Genomic DNA, 18,606 nt, shown 5'->3' on the forward strand with positions numbered 1-18,606 from the left:
AGTAATGAACAAGGCTGGGAGTTTTTAAAAGCCTCAGGAATCTTTTGCAGGTGTTTAGAGTGACGTCGTTGATTCAGATGGTTAGGTTAATAGCTTGTTTAGAGAACCTTTTCATGATATGCTAATTTTTTTGGGACAGGCATTTTGGGTTTTCATGAGCTGTATGCCATAATCATCAGTATTAAAACAATTAAAGACCTGAAACATTTCTGTTGGTGTGCAATGAATCTGAAATATATGAAAGTTTCATTTTTATCATTACATTATGGAAAATAATGACCTTTATCACAATATGCTAATTTTTTGAGAAGGACCTGTATAGGTTAAGGTCTTATGTAAAATCCCACTCATAAGCCCAAATAAAACCACATAAATGCATGACACATAGAACCAGAATGGCACCCACTGGGAACCACCAGCAGCAACATTCGCTGAAGGGACCTACAACTCCAACGTGGGTCTCCAATCTTCATCCAGTGGTCGCCTCTGCAGTTCAATCGAGGGAACTCTTCTGCATACTGATCAATCAACACCTCCAATCGTTGTGGATTTATCATTGTGGATTATATGTCTTTTTCCAATGGATTACAGACTTTGTTTCCAAGGGGTTAAAGCATTGCTACAATGGAATTACCAACAACATTATGGAATTACCAACAACATTATGGAATTACCAACAACATTGTGGAATTACCTAAACCGTTGTGGGATTACCTTCTTTGACTTTTGTTTTCCTCTTGCTGGATTACATCAAGACCAAGGACATTCGGAGGCGTAAGTTCACATTGGAATTCATCCCCATGGACAGGCGATGATTTCCAAAGGGGGGACTGTAGTGGACTAGGCCTCCGACCAAAAACCTGCCTCTGAGGACCTTCATGGGACAGGAACTGTTATTTCATTGATTTGAAGACAGAAATACAAATTAGCTCATCCAGAGACTGTCTTAATTGTATCCTGAAGTAATCATATGAAAGAACACTCTCTTTTTTAAATTATCATTACTATTTTACAATATCTTGATAATCAAAAGTGTGTTTAGTTCATACCATTTTTAAATGTTGAAGTGAACCACTCATTTTAAATCAACTGTGAAATAGTATTGATGATTTTTTAATCCTCATTTAAATTAGAAATCAAGTTAAATGTCTATTTTACAAAGTAATTATGCATTTTTTTTGATCTTCTGTCTGAAATGAGAAGGAGTGACGTCGGTCAAAAGTCGGAGACAGTCAAAAACTAGTTGTTAGAACAGGCTGTCATGTTTTTAAAACTCTCCGACAGTAAATAAGAGAACTGGCACCGGCAGTGTTTCTCACTTCGCCAAAACATTTCTCTGTCTGTTCTTAAACATTTCTGCTGTTTTCTTGACTTGAAAAAACCCTTTGACGTCACTAGAACCACACCCCTGTTGGTTCCTTCAACCAATCAGGACTTACTAAAAGTGACCGGAAGCAGAACTCTTTAAAAGTCGACACTTTCTGGAACTGTGAGTTCCTCTGAGTCTTTTCACTTCTTCTGAGTCTCTTCTGAGTCTCTTCTGACCTCTTCTCAATCTTTTCTGAGTCTGTGGAGTAATGGCTGAGGTCTTCTGAAGTTCTTCTGAGCCTTTCTGGAGTACTGTGGAGTAGTTCTGGAGTTTTTTCACTGCTGAGGGGAACTTCGGACTCAGTTTTCCAGGCTGATGGAATCATCCATCTCTGCAGGAGTCACGGCGCCTCGCTGTGGCTCCACCCGGCGAATGCCCTATAACTGCTGAGGAAGTTTGTTCAGTAGAACGGAGTATCTCACGACTTCTGCCGAGTCGCAGCCGCCCTGAGGAGATGCTGAAAGGTAGCGTGCCAGGGACCTCTTGACCGCAGCAGACCCATTCTCTGCCAAGGTAAAGAGTCGTTCACGAGCTTCACTACAAGTGTACCGTGGCAAACTGTGCTTGAAAGGAGCGTGTTGTTCTGGTCTACAGACATAAATCTTCCTCCATATATTTCCTTTAAACTCCTCCATAATTTCCCATCTTTAATCTTCTATCTTGCCAGTAATTAATCCAGATGCCTTCAGAAATGTCTGTTGTTTTTATTAAGTAAAACGTGCCAAGTTTTATTAATCAGAAGCAGATCAGTCTAATCAAGTGTACAATGTTTTGATGTTAAATTTTGATTCTGTTAATAAATGACCACATTTATTTTGATGGGTCAAAGAAAAGTAACGTCTCATGTCACTGATTAAACCATCTACGCACAGTACCTCTGTCACATATCTGTCAAGTAGCTCGAAAAAGAGAGAACCCGTTATTAAAATATGACTGTAGTGGAGCTCTGAAGCTAATCTAGCCTTTTAGCACACTACAGATAGGTCATACACGAACTGTACTGTTGTAAATAGCTCATGTTCGAAGGCTTTGGAGCAAATAACAGTGAAATGTCGACCACATTATCTACCCCGCGAGTTCACAGTGACTTTCATCACAGTTTTCACATTCCTCCGGACTCTAATACTAATGAATCACTGCAGGAGCTACATGATATCATCAGCTCGTTGCAGAGCAAACACCCCAAAGCTCTTTACGTTGTAGCCGGAGACTTTAATCACGTGAATCTAAAGGACTGTCTCCCAAGCTTTTATCAACATTTGGCAATTCCAACTAGTGGAAACAACACGCTGGACCGTGTTTACACGAACGTAAAAGATGCATACAAAGCCGAACCCTACCCCCACCTAGGACTGTCAGACAACATCTCAATCTTCCTGGCTCCTGCTTACATGCCCCTGCTGAGACGCTCCAGACCGGTACAAAAGAAAGTTAAATATTGGATCCAGTATAGTGGCCCCATACTATGAGATTGTTTTAATCGAACAGACTAGCAGGTTTTCAGAGAATCTGCTGAAAATGGAGGATCGCTTGATCTGGACCAATACACATCCTCAATTCTGGGTTATATTAGTACATGTACTGACACCGTCTCCACTATCAGATATGTTAAAAGCTACCTAAACAGAAAACCTTGGCTGAATGCAAAGGTGCACAAGACAACATCCCCGGAAAAGTGTTGAAAGAATGTGCTGATCAGCTCTGCGAGGTGCTGGCAGACATCTTTAACTCCTCAACCCTGGAGACAGTACCCACCTGCCTGAAGACTGCCACCATCATCCCAGTCCCAAAAAGCTCTACAATGACTGGTCTGAATGACTATCGGCCAGTTGCCCTCACCCCGATAGTCGCTAAATGCTTCAAAAACTGGTCATGACCCACATCAAAACAACCATCAACATCAACGAGGACCCTCATCAGTATGCATACCATGAGAACCGATCAACAGAGGATGCCATCTCCTCTGTTGTCCACACTGCGCTCAACCACCTGCAGCAGAAGGACTCTTACGTCCGTATGCTCTTTGTGGACTTCGCATCTACCTTCAACACCATGATCCCCCAAACACTGATGGACAAACTATTCACACTAGGACTAAGCCCCTCCATTTGTAACTGGATACTAGACTTCTTAGCAAACAGACCACAGTCAGTGAGGATCCACAACTTATCCTCCTCCACCATAACCTTCAGCACTGACTCTCCTCAGGGATGTGTGTTGAGTCCTCTATACTCTGCTCACATATGATTGTGCAGCTACCCATCCAGGATGTCACATTGTAAAGTTTGCAGATGATACAGCGGTGGTGGGATGCATCACAAACAATGATGAGTCCAGCTACAGGCAGGAGGTGGAACACCTGGAGAGCTGGTGCAAAGAAAATAACCTTCACATCAATGTGAAGAAGACAAAGAAGATGATTGTGGACTTCAGAAGGAACAAATACACCTACACCTCCCTGAACATAGGAGGATCTGCGGTGGAAGTGGTCTCTAGCTACAAGTACTTGGGTGTACACATGAATGACGACCTCAGCTGGGGCAACAACACCACCAGTCTGATCAAGAAAGCTCATCAGAGACTCTACTTACTCAGTCGGCTGAGACGAGCTGGTCTGGGAAGCTCAGTCCTCACCTTCTTTTACAGGTGTGCAGTGGAAAGCATCCTGTGCTCCAGCATCAACGTGTGGCATGGAGGCTGCACAGCTGCAGAAAGAAAAGCTATGCAGATAGTGGTGAAGGCTGCACAGAAGATGTTTGAGTCAGTCTCCCCACCATCACAGACATTTACACATCCAAATGCAGGAAGAGGGCCACCCGCATCATGAAGGACCCCACTCACCCAGCACACACACGTTTTGCCCCGCTCTCCTCAGGTAGGAGGTTGAGGAGCATTAAGTGTAGAACCACTAGACTGAGGAACAGCTTTTTTTTTTTCCCCCGTCTTGTCCTGTCCGACATTGTGACACTTAGAATTATTGTCTGAGTGTCAAAGTGATGCCCAACAGATTTACTTTCACAAGCAGAGCATTATGGCTGGCCTTAATGCTCCACTTGATATATAAATTAAATTTTATTAGAATATGCTTTGGGTTTGTTCCAGATGTAATGGACACAGGGACGGAAAACAAAGAAGATAACAAAGCAGAAAAGTGAGAGAAGAGTTAAAATGTAAAGAAGGAGATAGGAATAGAGGAGAGAGAGAGGAACAGCTTCTACCCTGAGGCTGTTAGACTCATGTATCTCTAACCAGAATAATCCCTGTGAAAAAACATCACATCATGTTGCTGCTGATCTGTTTCATGTTGGTGTGTTCTTGTGTGATCATCTGCTCACACAGGTTCATGCTCATGTTCGTGCTCTGTTGGGCGGGGTGCACGAAGCTGCTACTATAAAAAAGCACGTCCCTCTTATTCGTATTCAGAAAAATATTTTGCTTACATGAGAAAAGGGAAGAAAACATGAGGAACATATGCTTCATACAGAGCCACTCATTGGTTCTCCTGGCTGTGTTCTTCAGGTCAATGTCTTGTTGGAAGACCCAGCCACAACCCATCTTCAATGCTCTAACTGAGGGATGCCCCCGGTCATACTCTCATACAGTGCAGTCGTCCTGTCCCATGTGCAGAAAAACACCCCCAAAGCATGATACTTCCACCCCCATGCTTCACAGTAGGGATGGTGTTTTTGGGATGGTTCTCAACATTCTTCGTCCTCCAAACTCAGCGAGTGGAATTAAGACCAAAAAGTTATCATCTGACCACATAACTTTCTCCCATGACTCCTCTGGATCATCCAAATGGTCATGGGCAAACTTAAGACGGGCCTGGACGTGCGCTGATTTAAGCAAGGGAACCTTCCGTGCCATGCATGATTTTAAACTATGAAGTCTTAGTGTATTACCCACAGTAACCTTGGAAACTGTGGTGGCAGCTCTCTCCAGGTCATTGACCAGCTCCTCTTGTGTAGTTCTGGGCTGATTCCTCACCTTTCTTAGGATCATTGATACACCCCAAGTTAGATCTTGCATGGAGCCCCAGTCGAAGGGAGATTGACAGTCATGTTTAGCTTCTTCCATTTTCTAATAATTGCTCCAACAGTTGATCTTTTTTCACCAAGCTGCTTGGCAATTGCCCCGTAGGCCTTTCCAGCCTTGGTCTACAATTTTGTCTCTGGCGTCTTTGGACAGCTTTTTGGTCTTAGCCATGTTAGTAGTTGGAGTCTTACTGATTGTGTGGGGTGGACAGGTGTCTTTATTCAGCTACCAACCTCAAACAGGTGCTTCTAATTTAGAATAATAAGTGGAGTGGAGGTGGACTTTTTATAGGTGGACTAACAGGTCTTTGAGGGCCAGAACTGTTGCTGATTGGCAGGTGTTCAAATACTTATTTGCAGCAGTAACACACAAATAAATTTATTAAACAATCATACATTGTGATTTCTGGATTTTTTTAAATTTTTTATTATGTTTCTCACAGTGGACATGCACCTAAGATAAACATTTCAGACCCCTCCATGATTTTTAAGTGGGAGAAATTGCAAATTTGCAGGGTGTTCAAATACTGGACAGTCCTCGCTGCAGCCAGACCTCTACATTTGGGAAACTAAAGAGCCTTTTCATAGACGCATGGCTCAACACAGGAGAGCCACCTCCTCAGGACAAGACTCAGCTGTTCACCTCCACCTCACAGATAAGGGACACTGATGTGAGGACCAAAATGTGCACATTTTGGACAGAGAAGAGAGAACACAGATGGTTTGAGGGGGGTGGGGGATGTGAAGGAAGCAATTTATGTTAAAAGAGAAAAACCATCTCTTAACAGAGGAGGAGGCCTCAGATTTCCACTTTCAAAAACATATAATGTAACTTTAAGACTGATTCCCAGCCAATTTTCACACCTGATGGGAACAGAGGGGCTTCATCTGTGAATTAGAGGAACAAAGACCTTAAGAAACCCCTAGTGTTATGGTGTGAGGTTTGATTTGTCAGTCTACATATGTATGTGTATCTTATCTCAGTCTTATAACCTGAACCCCTCACTCAGTGCTCTTTGAATTGAGATAGCTCCTCGGATGAGAAGCGAAACGTCTTCTGTTACAAATAAAGTCCAGTTGTTTTGTATTGAACATTTTTGAACATAGTACTATAGTATCAAATACTACTGTAGCACCGCAGAGTACTACAGTATCATGTACTATTGCAGCATCACATAGTACTACTGTATAAATACTACTGCCGCATCATATAGTACTACCACTTCCGGTGAGCGAATGCTGGTGCATCCTGGCTGCCGCTGCTCGTCGTGCTTTTTTCTGTTTTATTCAGTCCTTCCTGCCTTTTCCACTACACCAAGTCTCTGATCCGTCTCAATATCAACCATGCGGTTCATTAGGATTTACCTGCTGCCTGCTCTGGTTTGGACTCTCCAGCTGCTCATCCACCACCACCCGGCGTCTGGCCTCCTCCATTACTCAGCGGTCGAGCTCCTTCGCCTTCGTTTCCTACCAGCCATGCCGCCTGTGCTCCCTCTTCAGGACATTGCCTTCCATCCTCGCCGGAGATACATTCACCGTGGCTCCCGCCGTAGACTCCACGCTGACAAGTGTAACCCCATAAACTCCATCTGGTCTGACTCTCACCATTCTACATGCCGCAATACTTGGGCCGCTAACAGTAGTAGCATGTTAGCTAGCCTAGCTCGGTCAGCTAATGCTCCAGTCACTACCAACTCCTCCTCCATAAAGTTTGGCCTTCTGAACGTTTGCTCACTCACTGGCAAAGGTCAGCTTATTCAAGATCTAATATCTGACCGTAAGCTAGATTTTATTTGTCTAACAGAAACGTGGCAACAACAAAATGACTTTTTCCACCTGAATGAATCTACCCCACCGGGGTTTGTTTACATCGCCAAATCCCGCGAGTCCGGCCGCGGAGGAGGTCTCGCGATAATTCACCGCGAGAACTGGAAGGTCACGCCGGTTAACACACCTCTCTCTCCCTCCTTTGAGCACACTGTGTGTCTACTCTCTGGCCCTACCCCCACCGTTGTTGCCACTTTCTACCATCTGCCCAAAATCAGCAACTCTTTTATAAATGACTTTGCTGCTCTAATCGCCCATCTCTCAGCTCTTTCACCCAACATTATTCTGCTTGGAGACTTCAACATTCATATGGATGAAGACAACAACCCCCTCACCAGAGACTTCACATCCTGCCTTGACAGCTATGGCTTCCAGCAGTTCATTAACTTTCCAACCCACATAAAGGGCCACACTTTGGACTTATTATACTGCTCTGGACTCTCTCCTCTTAACTGTTCTTCTGATGAACTTCCATTTACTAATCACCTCATGATTTCATTCAATGTCAGTCTTAAATTTTCTTCAGAGAAACCTCAACACACTCTTTCCTTCTGTAATATTAAGAATATCAACCATGACATTCTTTTGTCTCATATTAATAATACCTTCTTCACCTTCAATTCTTTTAACCCAGATGACCTTGTCACATTCTACAATAACAGCCTCACCAACATCCTTAACTCTGTCGCTCCTCTGAAAACTCGGTCTGTCTCCTTCTCCAACTCTGCACCCTGGTTCACTCCAGAACTCCGTTCTCTGAAATCCAAAGGTCGGAGGTTGGAGCGACTCTATAAGAAATCCGGTCTCTCAATTCACAAGGAACTCTATGTGAACCACGTCATCCAGTATAAGGACAGTATTTCTCAAGCCAAATCCAGCTACTTCTCTGACATCATCAGTTCCAATGTTGGCAATTCAAAGACATTGTTCTCTCTCCTTAACCGCTCATTCTCATTTCCTAACTCATTATCCTCTCACATGGTTTCCACAGAATTTTGCAACTCTCTGATGTCCTATTTCAATGAAAAGATTCTTTCAATTCATAAACACCTTGGACCTAATACCGCCCCCAGCATCTATGTTGAACTCCCCCCTCCCTCCCTCCCCTTCTCTGTCTTCTCCTTCCTCTCTGCTGATGACATTGCTGACATTATCAGCAAGTATAAGTCCTCATCCTGTCAGTTTGATCCATTTCCCACAGTTCTTGTTAGATCCTGTTTCCCGTCTCTGCTCCCCATCATCACTAACATCATCCACTCCTCCCTAACCTCTGGCATTGTATTTGGTATTTGGTATAAAGTTTATTCATTTTTAAAAAGTACAAAACAATTCCATAACAATATAAAAAAAAGATACAAGAGATTTAAAATGAAAGGTAGCAGAAAGAAGAAAAAATCTTGTCTGTTCCCACAGCTTTCAAATCTGCTGCCATCATTCCCATCATCAAGAAACCAGGTCTTGACTTTACCAACTTCAGTAATCTTCGTCCGATCTCTAATCTGCCGTTTATTCCCAAAGTTCTTGAAAAAGCCGTTGCTAGTCAACTTCACTCTCACCTATCCAACAATAACATTTATGAAGAGTTTCAATCTGGTTTTCGCCCCCACCATAGCACCGAAACAGCTCTAATAAAAATAACCAATGACCTCTTCTTGCTGCTGACTCTGCTCTTCTGTCTATCCTCATTCTACTGGATCTAAGTTCTGCCTTTGACACAATCTGTCATTCTGTCCTCCTCAACAGACTAACCTCCATTGGCATCTCAGGTACTCCATTAGACTGGTTCAAATCATATCTCTCTGACTGCACTCAATTCATTAAGCTTAAATCCTTTTGTTCCCAGTCTTTCCCCGTCTCCACGGGTGTCTCCCAAGGCTCTGTCCTCAAACCCCTCCTCTTCATCATTTACCTCCTTCCTCTAGGTCACATCTTTTGTAAATTTGGTGTCCATTTTCACTGTTATGCTGATGACACACAGCTCTACTTGTCAACAAAACCAAACTCCACCCACCCACCCTCCATCCTCATCGACTGTCTCAATGAGCTAAATCACTGGTTTTCTAACAATTTCCTACAACTAAACAGTGACAAAATACAAAATACAAATCTTACTCAACTGTATGGAATCAGTTAAAAGATGGAAGATGGAAAGTTTTCTTCAGCTGAACAGCGAGAAAACTGAAGTAATCATCTTTGCTCCAGCGAGAAAACTGAAGTAATCATCTTTGCTCCAGAAAAAACAACTGCAGTGATAAAGCAGAACCTTGGACCTGTTGGTCATTTAGCTAAGTCCTCGGTTAGAAATCTTGGGCTAACCTTTGTCTCTTGTTTTACTCTGGAAAATCATATTAAGTCTTTGGTTCTTTCCTGTTTCTACCATCTGCGTAACATCGCCAAACTTAGCCATATTGTTTCCCGTCCAGAAATGGAAATGTTAATTCATGCTTTTGTCTCATCTCGCCTGGATTATTGTAGTGCACTGTATACATGTTTAAACAAAACCTCCCTTGACCGGTTGCAGTCTGTGCAAAATGCTGCGGCTCGACTCCTGACTGGATCATCAAAGTATTGCCATGTAACACCACTTTTAAAACAACTTCATTGGCTCCCAGTTCAACATCGAGTGGATTTTAAGGTTTTGGTTTTAACCTGGAGAGCTTTACATGGTCAAACACCAAATTACATAACAGAACTTTTACATCCCTACACACCGATCAGAGCTCTGAGGTCCTGTGATCAAGGCCTGCTGACTGTCCCCCAGACAAAATTGAAAACTAAAGGAGATAGAGCCTTTTCTTTCGTGGCTCCAAGACTCTGGAACTCTCTTCCTCAAACTCTCCGATCATTAGACTTGGTGATTTCTTTTAAAAGTCAGCTAAAAACTTATCTTTTTAAATCTGCTTTTGCCTGAATTTATTTATTTTTTTTTTGCTTTTGTTTATCTGATTGTTGAAGCGTTTTGTGATTTTTATCTTGAGAAGTGCTATATAAATAGTTTTACTTACTTACTTACTTACAAAACAGAAATCATTCTTGTCTGTACCAAAAACTCTATTGCAAAATCAGAACATCTTCTCATCCCCCTTAACAACTCTCTGCTATCCCCCTCACCTCAGGTCAAGAGTCTTGGTGTCATCCTCGACACCACTCTCTCCTTCACTTCACGCATCAACAACGTCACTCGGTCTGCCTATTTCCTTCTCCGAAATATTAACCGTCTCCGCCCTTCTCTCACACCCCGCTCCACAGCTATCCTTGTTCACAGTCTTGTGACTTCTCGGATTGACTACTGCACCTCCCTTCTTTATGGCCTCCCCAACAAATCTCTCCAGAAGCTGCAATTGGTCCAGAACTCAGCTGCCCGTGTCATCACTCAAACCTCCTCCTATAACCACATCACTCCAGTCCTGCAGCAGCTCCACTGGCTCCCAGTTAAATAATGCATCATATTCAAACTTCTTCTTCTCACTTTCAAAGCTCTCCACAACCTTGCCCCTCCGTACCTATCTGACCTCCTACACATCTCCATCCCCTCTCGCTCTCTCAGATCCTCCTCTTCACTACACCTCCATGTACCCTCTGCCCGCCTCTCCACCATGAGGAGCAGGGCCTTTACCTGCTCTGCCCCTCATCTCTGGATCTCTCTACCCCCTGACGTACTAAACACCACCTCTCTTTCTCTATTCAAGACTGCTCTGAAAACACCTCTTTAGACTCGCTTATCCTTAACTTTGCTGTATGTATTTTATATTCTTTATGTAATTTATTTATGTTGATCTTTGCACTGTGCTTGTTGTTTGTTTTAACACAATCTTTCTGATATGTTTCTTACTGTAAAGTGTCCTTGGGTGTCCTGAAAGGTGCTTTTTAAATAAAATGATTATTATTATTATTACAACAGTATCAAACACTACTGCAGCACCACATGGTACTACAGTATAAAATACTACTGCAGTACCTCATAGTACTACAGTATCAAATAAATGGTAAATGGTAAATGGACTGTACTTATATAGCACCTTTCTATCTGATCAAGACACTCAAAGCGCTTTACACAACAATCTGTGTCCTCATTTACCCATTCACACAGCATTCTACTAGATTTCTACAAAGCTAATTGAACAAGTCATTCTAAAGAGACTAATCAGTGCACATTCATACACTGATGGGACACACATTGGAGGCTATGAGGGGTTTAGTGTCTTGCCCAGGGACACTTCGGCATGTGACTACTGGTGGATTCGAACCCCCAACTCCTGCATTGGAGGATGACTGCTCTAACCACTCAGCCACAGTTGCCCACCATACAACTGTAACACCACATAATACTACAGTATCAAATACTACTGCAGCCCCGCAGAGTACTACAGTATCATATACTACTGCAGCACCCCATAGTACTACAGTATAAAATACTACTGTAGCAACACATATTACTACAGTATCAAATACTACTGCAGCACCACATAGTGCTACAGTATCAAATACTACTGCAGTACCTAATAGTACTACAGTATCAAATATTACTGCAGCATTACATAGTACTACGGTATCAAATATGAATGTAGCACCACATAGTACTACAGTATCAAATACTACTGCAGCTCCAGATAGAACTATAGTATCAAATACTAATGAAGTATCACATAGTACTATAGTATGCAATACTACTGCAGGATCACATAGTACTACAGTATCATATAGTACTGCCAGATCACATCGTACTGCAGTATTAAATATTACTGCAGCATCACATAGTACTACAGTATCCAATACTACTGCAGCACCACATAGTACTAAAGTATCAAAAACTAATTTGACATTTGAGCTTTTGACACTGTGGATCAGAACATCTTGTGTCATAAACTCTCAGAAATTGGTTTCTCAGAACACACCATTGGTTGGTTCTCTAACTATCTTTCAGACCGGAGGCAATGTGTTCAACATAATGGTACTTCCTCCAGTTATTTAACAGTCAACAATGGTGTACCACAAGGCTCAGTCTTAGGACCCACCCTCTTTACAATCTACATACATAATGTAGGTAAAAACATCCCTAATGCATCCATACATTTCTATGCTGATGTCACAGTTGTTTATTGTCGAGCTAAAACAGTTGCTAAGGCTTTCCAGCTTTTGAATTCTGCATTCAACATCCTCCAGACAGATTTGTTCCGTCTCAAACTTGTCCTAAATGCCGACAAAACCAAAGGGATGCTTTTTTCAAATAGGAAGTTGGTCCCAGCAGTTCTTCCTCCGATTTTATCCTCAAATGGTGTCCCCATTGAGTTTGTTGATTCCTATAAATATTTGGGTATCTTGGTCGACTCACATCTTTCTTTTAAGCTCCATGTGGAAAACTTGGTAAAGAAACTGAAAGTTAAACTGGGTTTCTTTTTCAGAAACAAATCCTGTCTAACCCTGAATGCTAGAAAACTCCTTGTATCTGTGACTTTCCTTCCCTCCATTGATTATGATGACATTATTCACATGAACGCTCCTACAAGAACCCTGCAGATGTTGGATGCCGTCTATCATGGTGCACTAAGATTCATAACTGGTTGTGATTATCGTACCCACCACTGCACCCAGTATTCACTGGTTAACTGGACATCATTAACTTCACGCAGACTCTCTCACTGGTACATTTTCATCTTTAAATCACTTCCTGGTCTGCTGCCTTCATACATCTCCTCCTACATGTCTCTGTGTGAGTGCAGCTACAGCGTGCGCTCTCAGGACATCATTACCTGCAGTGTTCCCTCAGTGAGGACTGAACTAGGCAAAAGGACCTTCTCCTACTCTGCTCCTGTTTCCTGGAATATCTTACAAAAAGATTGGAAGCTCTCGACCTTGACCTCTCTAAGTGGCTTTAAGAATCTGTTGGACTCCTGGCAGGGACCAATGCAGACATGTTCCTGTTTTTAGTTTTCTACATTCACCTTAGAATCTAGCTGTTTTATTTATTTATTTATTTATTTATTTTTGTTACCTTTTCCTTTTAGCCATCCTATTTGTAAAAAAAAAAAAAAACCTGCAGTATGACTTTTTATAATTGTTTATTGTTGTTGCTGTTGTCCATTGTTGTCATCTTTCTTTGTTGAAATCAGGTCTCTCTTATAAATGAGTCCTCGAGGCTCAATGGGATTTACCTGTATAAATAAAGGTTGATTGATTGATTGACTAATGAAGTATCACATAGTACTATAGTATGCAATACTACTGCAGGATCACATAGTAGGGAGTTTTTCCTTTCCACTGTTGCCATTGTGCTTGCTCAGGATGGGAGACTGCAACGAAGCCAAGATTCATCTTGTCTGCTGGATTCCTTAGATAGAGAACTTTACTTATTTGCTTTTATGTGAATGTTCCTGTAAAGTCCCTGAGACAACTTTGTTGTGATTTGGCGCTTTATAAATAAACTGAATTGAATTGAATTGAATAGTACTACAGTGGCATATAGTACTGCAGGGTCACATAGTACTACAGTATTAAATATTACTGCAGCATCGCATAGTACTACAATATCAAACACTACTGCAGCACCACATAGTACTACAATATAAAATACTACTGGAGCATTACATAGTACTACAGTGTCAAATACTACTGCAGCACCATAAAGAACTTCAATATCAAATACTACTGCAGCTTCACATAGTATTGTTGTATCAAATACTACTGCAGCATCATATAGTACTACAGTATCAAATGCTTAAGCAGAACAACATAGTACTATAGTATCAAATACTACTACATCATTACATAGTACTATAGTATCAAATACTACTGAAGTATCATGTAGTACTATTGTATCAAATACTACTGCAATAACACATTGTACTACATTATCAAATACTACTGGAGTACCACATAGTGTGTTTTAGTGTCTAGTTGTTCTGACACCTTTGTAGATTATGCAGTGTGTATTAGTACTCCAGAGTCAGGTGGTACTGCAGTGTGTATTAGTAATCCAGAATTTGGTGGTACTGCAGTGTGTATTAGTACTCAAGAGTCCAGTTTTACTGCAGTGTGTATTAGGTTGTCAGAGTCCAGTGGTACTGCAGTGTGTATTAGTAATCCAGAGTTTGATGGTACTGTAGTGTCTTAGTAGTCCAGAGTCTGGCAGTACTACAGCTTGTATTAGTACTCCTCTGTCTGGTGGTACTGCAGTGTGTATTAGTACTCCAGAGTTCAGTGGTACTGCAGTATGTATTAGTACTCCAGAGTCCAGTGGTACTGCAGTGTGTATTAGTACTCCACTGTCCAGTGGTACTGCAGTGTGTATTAATACTCCAGAGTTCGGTGGTACTGCAGTGTGTATTAGTACTCAAGAGTCCGATTTTACTGCAGTGTGTATTAGTTCGTCAGAGTCCGGTGGTACTACAGTGTGTATTAGTAATCCAGAGTGAGATGGTACTGCAGTGTCTATTAGTAGTCCAGAGTCTGACAGTACTGTAGCTTGTTTTAGTACTCCCCTGTCCGATGGTACTGCAGTGTGTATTAGTACTCTCGAGTCAAGTGGTACCGCAGTGTGTATTAGTACTCAAGAGTTCAGTGGTACTGCAGTGGGTATTAGTACACTCGAGTCAAGTTGTACCGCAGTGTGTATTAGTACTCCATAGTCCGGTGGTACTGCAGTGTTTATTAATACTCCAGAGTTTGGTGGTACTGCAGTGTGTATTAGTACCTCAGAGTTCGGTGATACTGCAGTGTGTATTAATACTCCAGAGTTCGGTGGTACTGCAATTTATATTAATACTCCAATTCAATTCAGTTTATTTATGTAGCTCCATATCACAACACAGTTGTCTCAGGGCACTTTACAGGAACATTCATATACATAGAAAAGGCAATTAGTAAAGTTCTCTATTTAAGGAAGCAGCATAAAAGTTGAATCTTCACTTCATCACAGTCTCCCATCCTGAGCAAGCACAATAGACAGTGGAGAGGAAAAACTCCCTTTTAACAGGAAGAAACCTCCAGCAGAACCAGGCTCAGGACAAGCCGCCATCTGCTTTGACCGGCTGGGCTAGAGAAGTTCGGTGGTACTGCAGTGTGTATTAGTAACTCTGAGTTTGGTGGTACTGCAGTACTGTATGTATTAGTACATCAGAGTCTGGTGGTTCTGACCCTGTGTTTTTGGTTTCCTTTAGCTCACAGAGCAGCCCATGGGCTCGGCTCCTCGACCAATCAACAGCCAGCTGAACTGTTCTCGTCTGGAGATGCTGAACCTCAGTGTGGATCCACGAGCGTTTGCTGCTGCCATCACCGACTGTCTGTGGCCGTTCACGGCAGACAAACGCTGGAGACAGACTGTTTTCCACTGAGATGGGGAGACAGAGACACAGAGCTTTACTCTAAAGAAGAGGGTGTCTATAGTTCTGCATGCTCCATGTTCTTTCTGCAGGTTCCTTCTCTGACCTTTAACCCTAACTTTAATTCCAGCCATGATCTCCTACTTGGATCAGAATGTGAGCTTCAGGTTTCTGATTAGTTTGGATTTAAATGAGTTAGAGACTGTTTGTGGAGAATCAACAGAAAAAACGTTAATATAAGTTTAGCTCTACAATGTCATGAAGATGACTGTTTGTGTGCTTCTGCTGTTTCCTGTAACAAAAATAAAATGTTTGTTATTGAAGTGATTAAATGTTCTCTGTTTTGAGGCTTGGAGCTGAAAAACGTTTAGTTTGACTGACACAACCTCTGGTCTTAGATCTAGTAAGAACATCTTAACAGTCTTCTGGTCCTGGAAACGCCTTTAATGGTTTCTTGAATGGATTTATGAATGCAGGAGGTCGGTCTCCCCCGATGGAGGCTGAGCAGGAAGGCTTGAGGACCAGAGCTCAGCTGGACCGCTTTCTGCAGTCTTCACCTGGTCTGCAGAGGGCTTAAGAGTCCAGGGGTGTCAGCCACAGAGACTCCACTTCCTTACTCATGCAGATCAGCAGGACCGGAGCTCATCCTTTTGTCCAACTCCTTGTCCAACCCTTCCCAACTCTGTCTTGACCCACCAGGAACGGTCTGAGGTCTGAGCCTGAAAATAACAGTTCACTGGGGGGAAGGAAGGTTATAGAACTCTTGTGATCTAGTCCCTCTAGTTTCCTGTCCCTGGTTCTGTGGCCCACTGTCCTGAATCTATTTCTGGTCCTCTGGTACACTGTCCTGCATGTGTCCCTGGTCCTCTGGTCCACTGTCCTGAATCTGTCCCTGGTCCTCTGGCCCACTGTCCTAAATATTTCCCTTGTCCTCTGGCCCACTGTCCTAAATTTGTCACTAGTCCTCTGGTTCACTCTTCTGCATGTGTCGCTGGCCCACTGATCCACTGTCCTGAATCTGTCCCTGATCCTCTGGCCCACTGTCCTGAATCTGTCCGTTGGTCCACTGTCCTGCATGTATCCCTGGACCTCTGGTCCACTGTCCTGAATCTGTCCCTGGTTTTCTGGCCCACTGTCCTGAATATGTCCCTGGTCCATTGGTCCACTGTCCTGCATGTGTCACTGGTCCTCTGGTCCACTGTCCTGAATCTGTCCCTGGTCCTCTGGTCCACTGTCCTGAATCTGTCCCTGGTCCTATGGCCCACTGTACTGAATCTGTCCCTGGTCCTCTGATCCACTGTCCTGCATGTGTTCCTTGTCCTCTGGTCCACTGTCCTGAATCTGTCCCTGGTCCTTTGGCAACTGTCTTGAATCTGTCCCTAGTCCTCTGGTCCACTGTCCTGCATGTGTCCCTCGTCCTCTGGTCTACTTTCCTGCATTTGTTCCTGCTCCTCTGGTCCGCTGTCCTAAATATGTCCCTGGTCCTCTGGTCCACTGTCCTGCATGCGTCCCTGGTCCTCTGGTCCACTGTCCTGTATCCCAGATAGCAAATTTCGGACTCTGGGCCGGATCTGTTCTGGCTGTAGCATATGCTCAGGAACGGATCCACAAAACGGACCCGGATCAGAGTCCTCTTGCGCACTGGAACAGATCTGGAACAGATAAGGATCACAGATCCAGATTGGATCTGGCCAGGTCCCTATCCGAATACACTCATTAAGTGCCACATCCGGCCCAGATCTGTTTTGGACCCGTTCATAGAGCACATCGTCCGACCCAGATCCAGTTATCATCCGGCCTGGATCCGGTTTTGACCTATTTATGATACTCGTCTCGGATCAAATCCTACCAGTTTAACCTTAAACACGTGAAAATTATTTGTGAAGCTACAAAAAAACTAATATTGGGTTATTGTGAGTAAATTTACAGTTTTGACACTGCACAGTGGTGCAGGTGGTAGCACTGTTGCAGGTGTTAGAATCCCAGCCAGGGGTCTTTCTGCATGTGGTTTGCATGTTCTCCCTGTACTCTGTAAACCAAAATAAGTTTCCAAAACTCAAAAAATGTGAGACAATCAATTGTCACAAAATTTTGAATTTTCAGTATAGAAATCTCAAAAATGTTGACTTTGTATTAATCAAAGCACATGCAGCAAAACTTAAAATCTGAAACCATTGATTGCCTTAAATACATCGAATAGAACAAACTTGACATTACCAAGTTATGAATGGTTGAATGAATGGTTGGCTGTTCAAGATGGCGCCGGTGTGTAGGGCTTTCCGTCCCTCACTTCTCGGTTTTCCTTCTATTTTTGTTATTTTTACAATGCTTTGTGCAGTGTACCGAATCATATTTGCAGTATGATCGTTGGTCACTTTTGGAGCTCCGTAGATTTGCTGAAATACCTGCAGAGTTTTTGTATAGTGGTCAGCACTCTCCACCAGTTCTATCCGGGATTTCTGCATTCCTTCTACGCGACCCTGGCCTTTCTCCCTGGAGGAAATGTCGCAGATGTCGTGGGAAGCATGCAGGGTTTTGGTGAAACTGGGGCACCGTGTGAATTATTTTGTCAAGAGTTATGGGGCTCGCTCTGGATCTGATCATTGCCTCTCTGACTCGTGGCGCTTCAGGGGCCCTGCTGCTGGCCAGCTACCCATGCGCTCAGTCCATGTAAACAACTGGAGTTGTTTACCTGTGCGCGGTACAAGCTGACCAGGAGGTGCTGTTATTCAAAATCTGCGGCCGCTGGCACGCGCTCCCCCCACCGCAGCTGTGTCTGCGTTGGACCCTATCAGGATGTGTTTGATCAACACAAGATCTGTTTCCAACAAGACTTTTGTCCTCAATTACTTTTTTAAAAGACGAACAGTTGGATTTTCTCTGCGTCACAGAAACTTGGATGTCTGTTGGTGAGTCCAGCGCCTTGGTGGACTTATTACCTCTGGACTGTCTGTGTTTTTTGCCCCGTGGCCATCAGGCTGGCACAGTGGTGGATTATGAACGGTCTTTAAACCAAACTTTGCCTGTAAACAGTTGGCCATTCCGGTTTCCTGCTCCA

The 18,606-nt window shown here is 43.0% G+C and overlaps 1 protein-coding gene across 1 annotated transcript in view; it reads left to right on the plus strand.

The window, feature by feature from the left end:
• Positions 1-15,680, plus strand: part of mat2b (methionine adenosyltransferase II, beta) — a 130,451-nt gene extending 114,771 nt beyond the window's left edge. Inside the window, exon 7 of the mRNA XM_037687737.1 lies at positions 15,387-15,680. Coding sequence (XP_037543665.1) covers positions 15,387-15,560 — 174 coding nt within the window. The 3' untranslated portion in view covers positions 15,561-15,680. The remainder of the gene's footprint in view (positions 1-15,386) is intronic.
• The last annotated feature ends 2,926 nt before the right edge of the window (positions 15,681-18,606 follow it).

Source organism: Nematolebias whitei, chromosome 14, assembly GCF_014905685.2.
Source record: "Nematolebias whitei isolate Nwh7 chromosome 14, NemWhi1, whole genome shotgun sequence".
In the NCBI taxonomy this organism is placed as follows: Eukaryota; Metazoa; Chordata; class Actinopteri; order Cyprinodontiformes; family Rivulidae; genus Nematolebias; species Nematolebias whitei.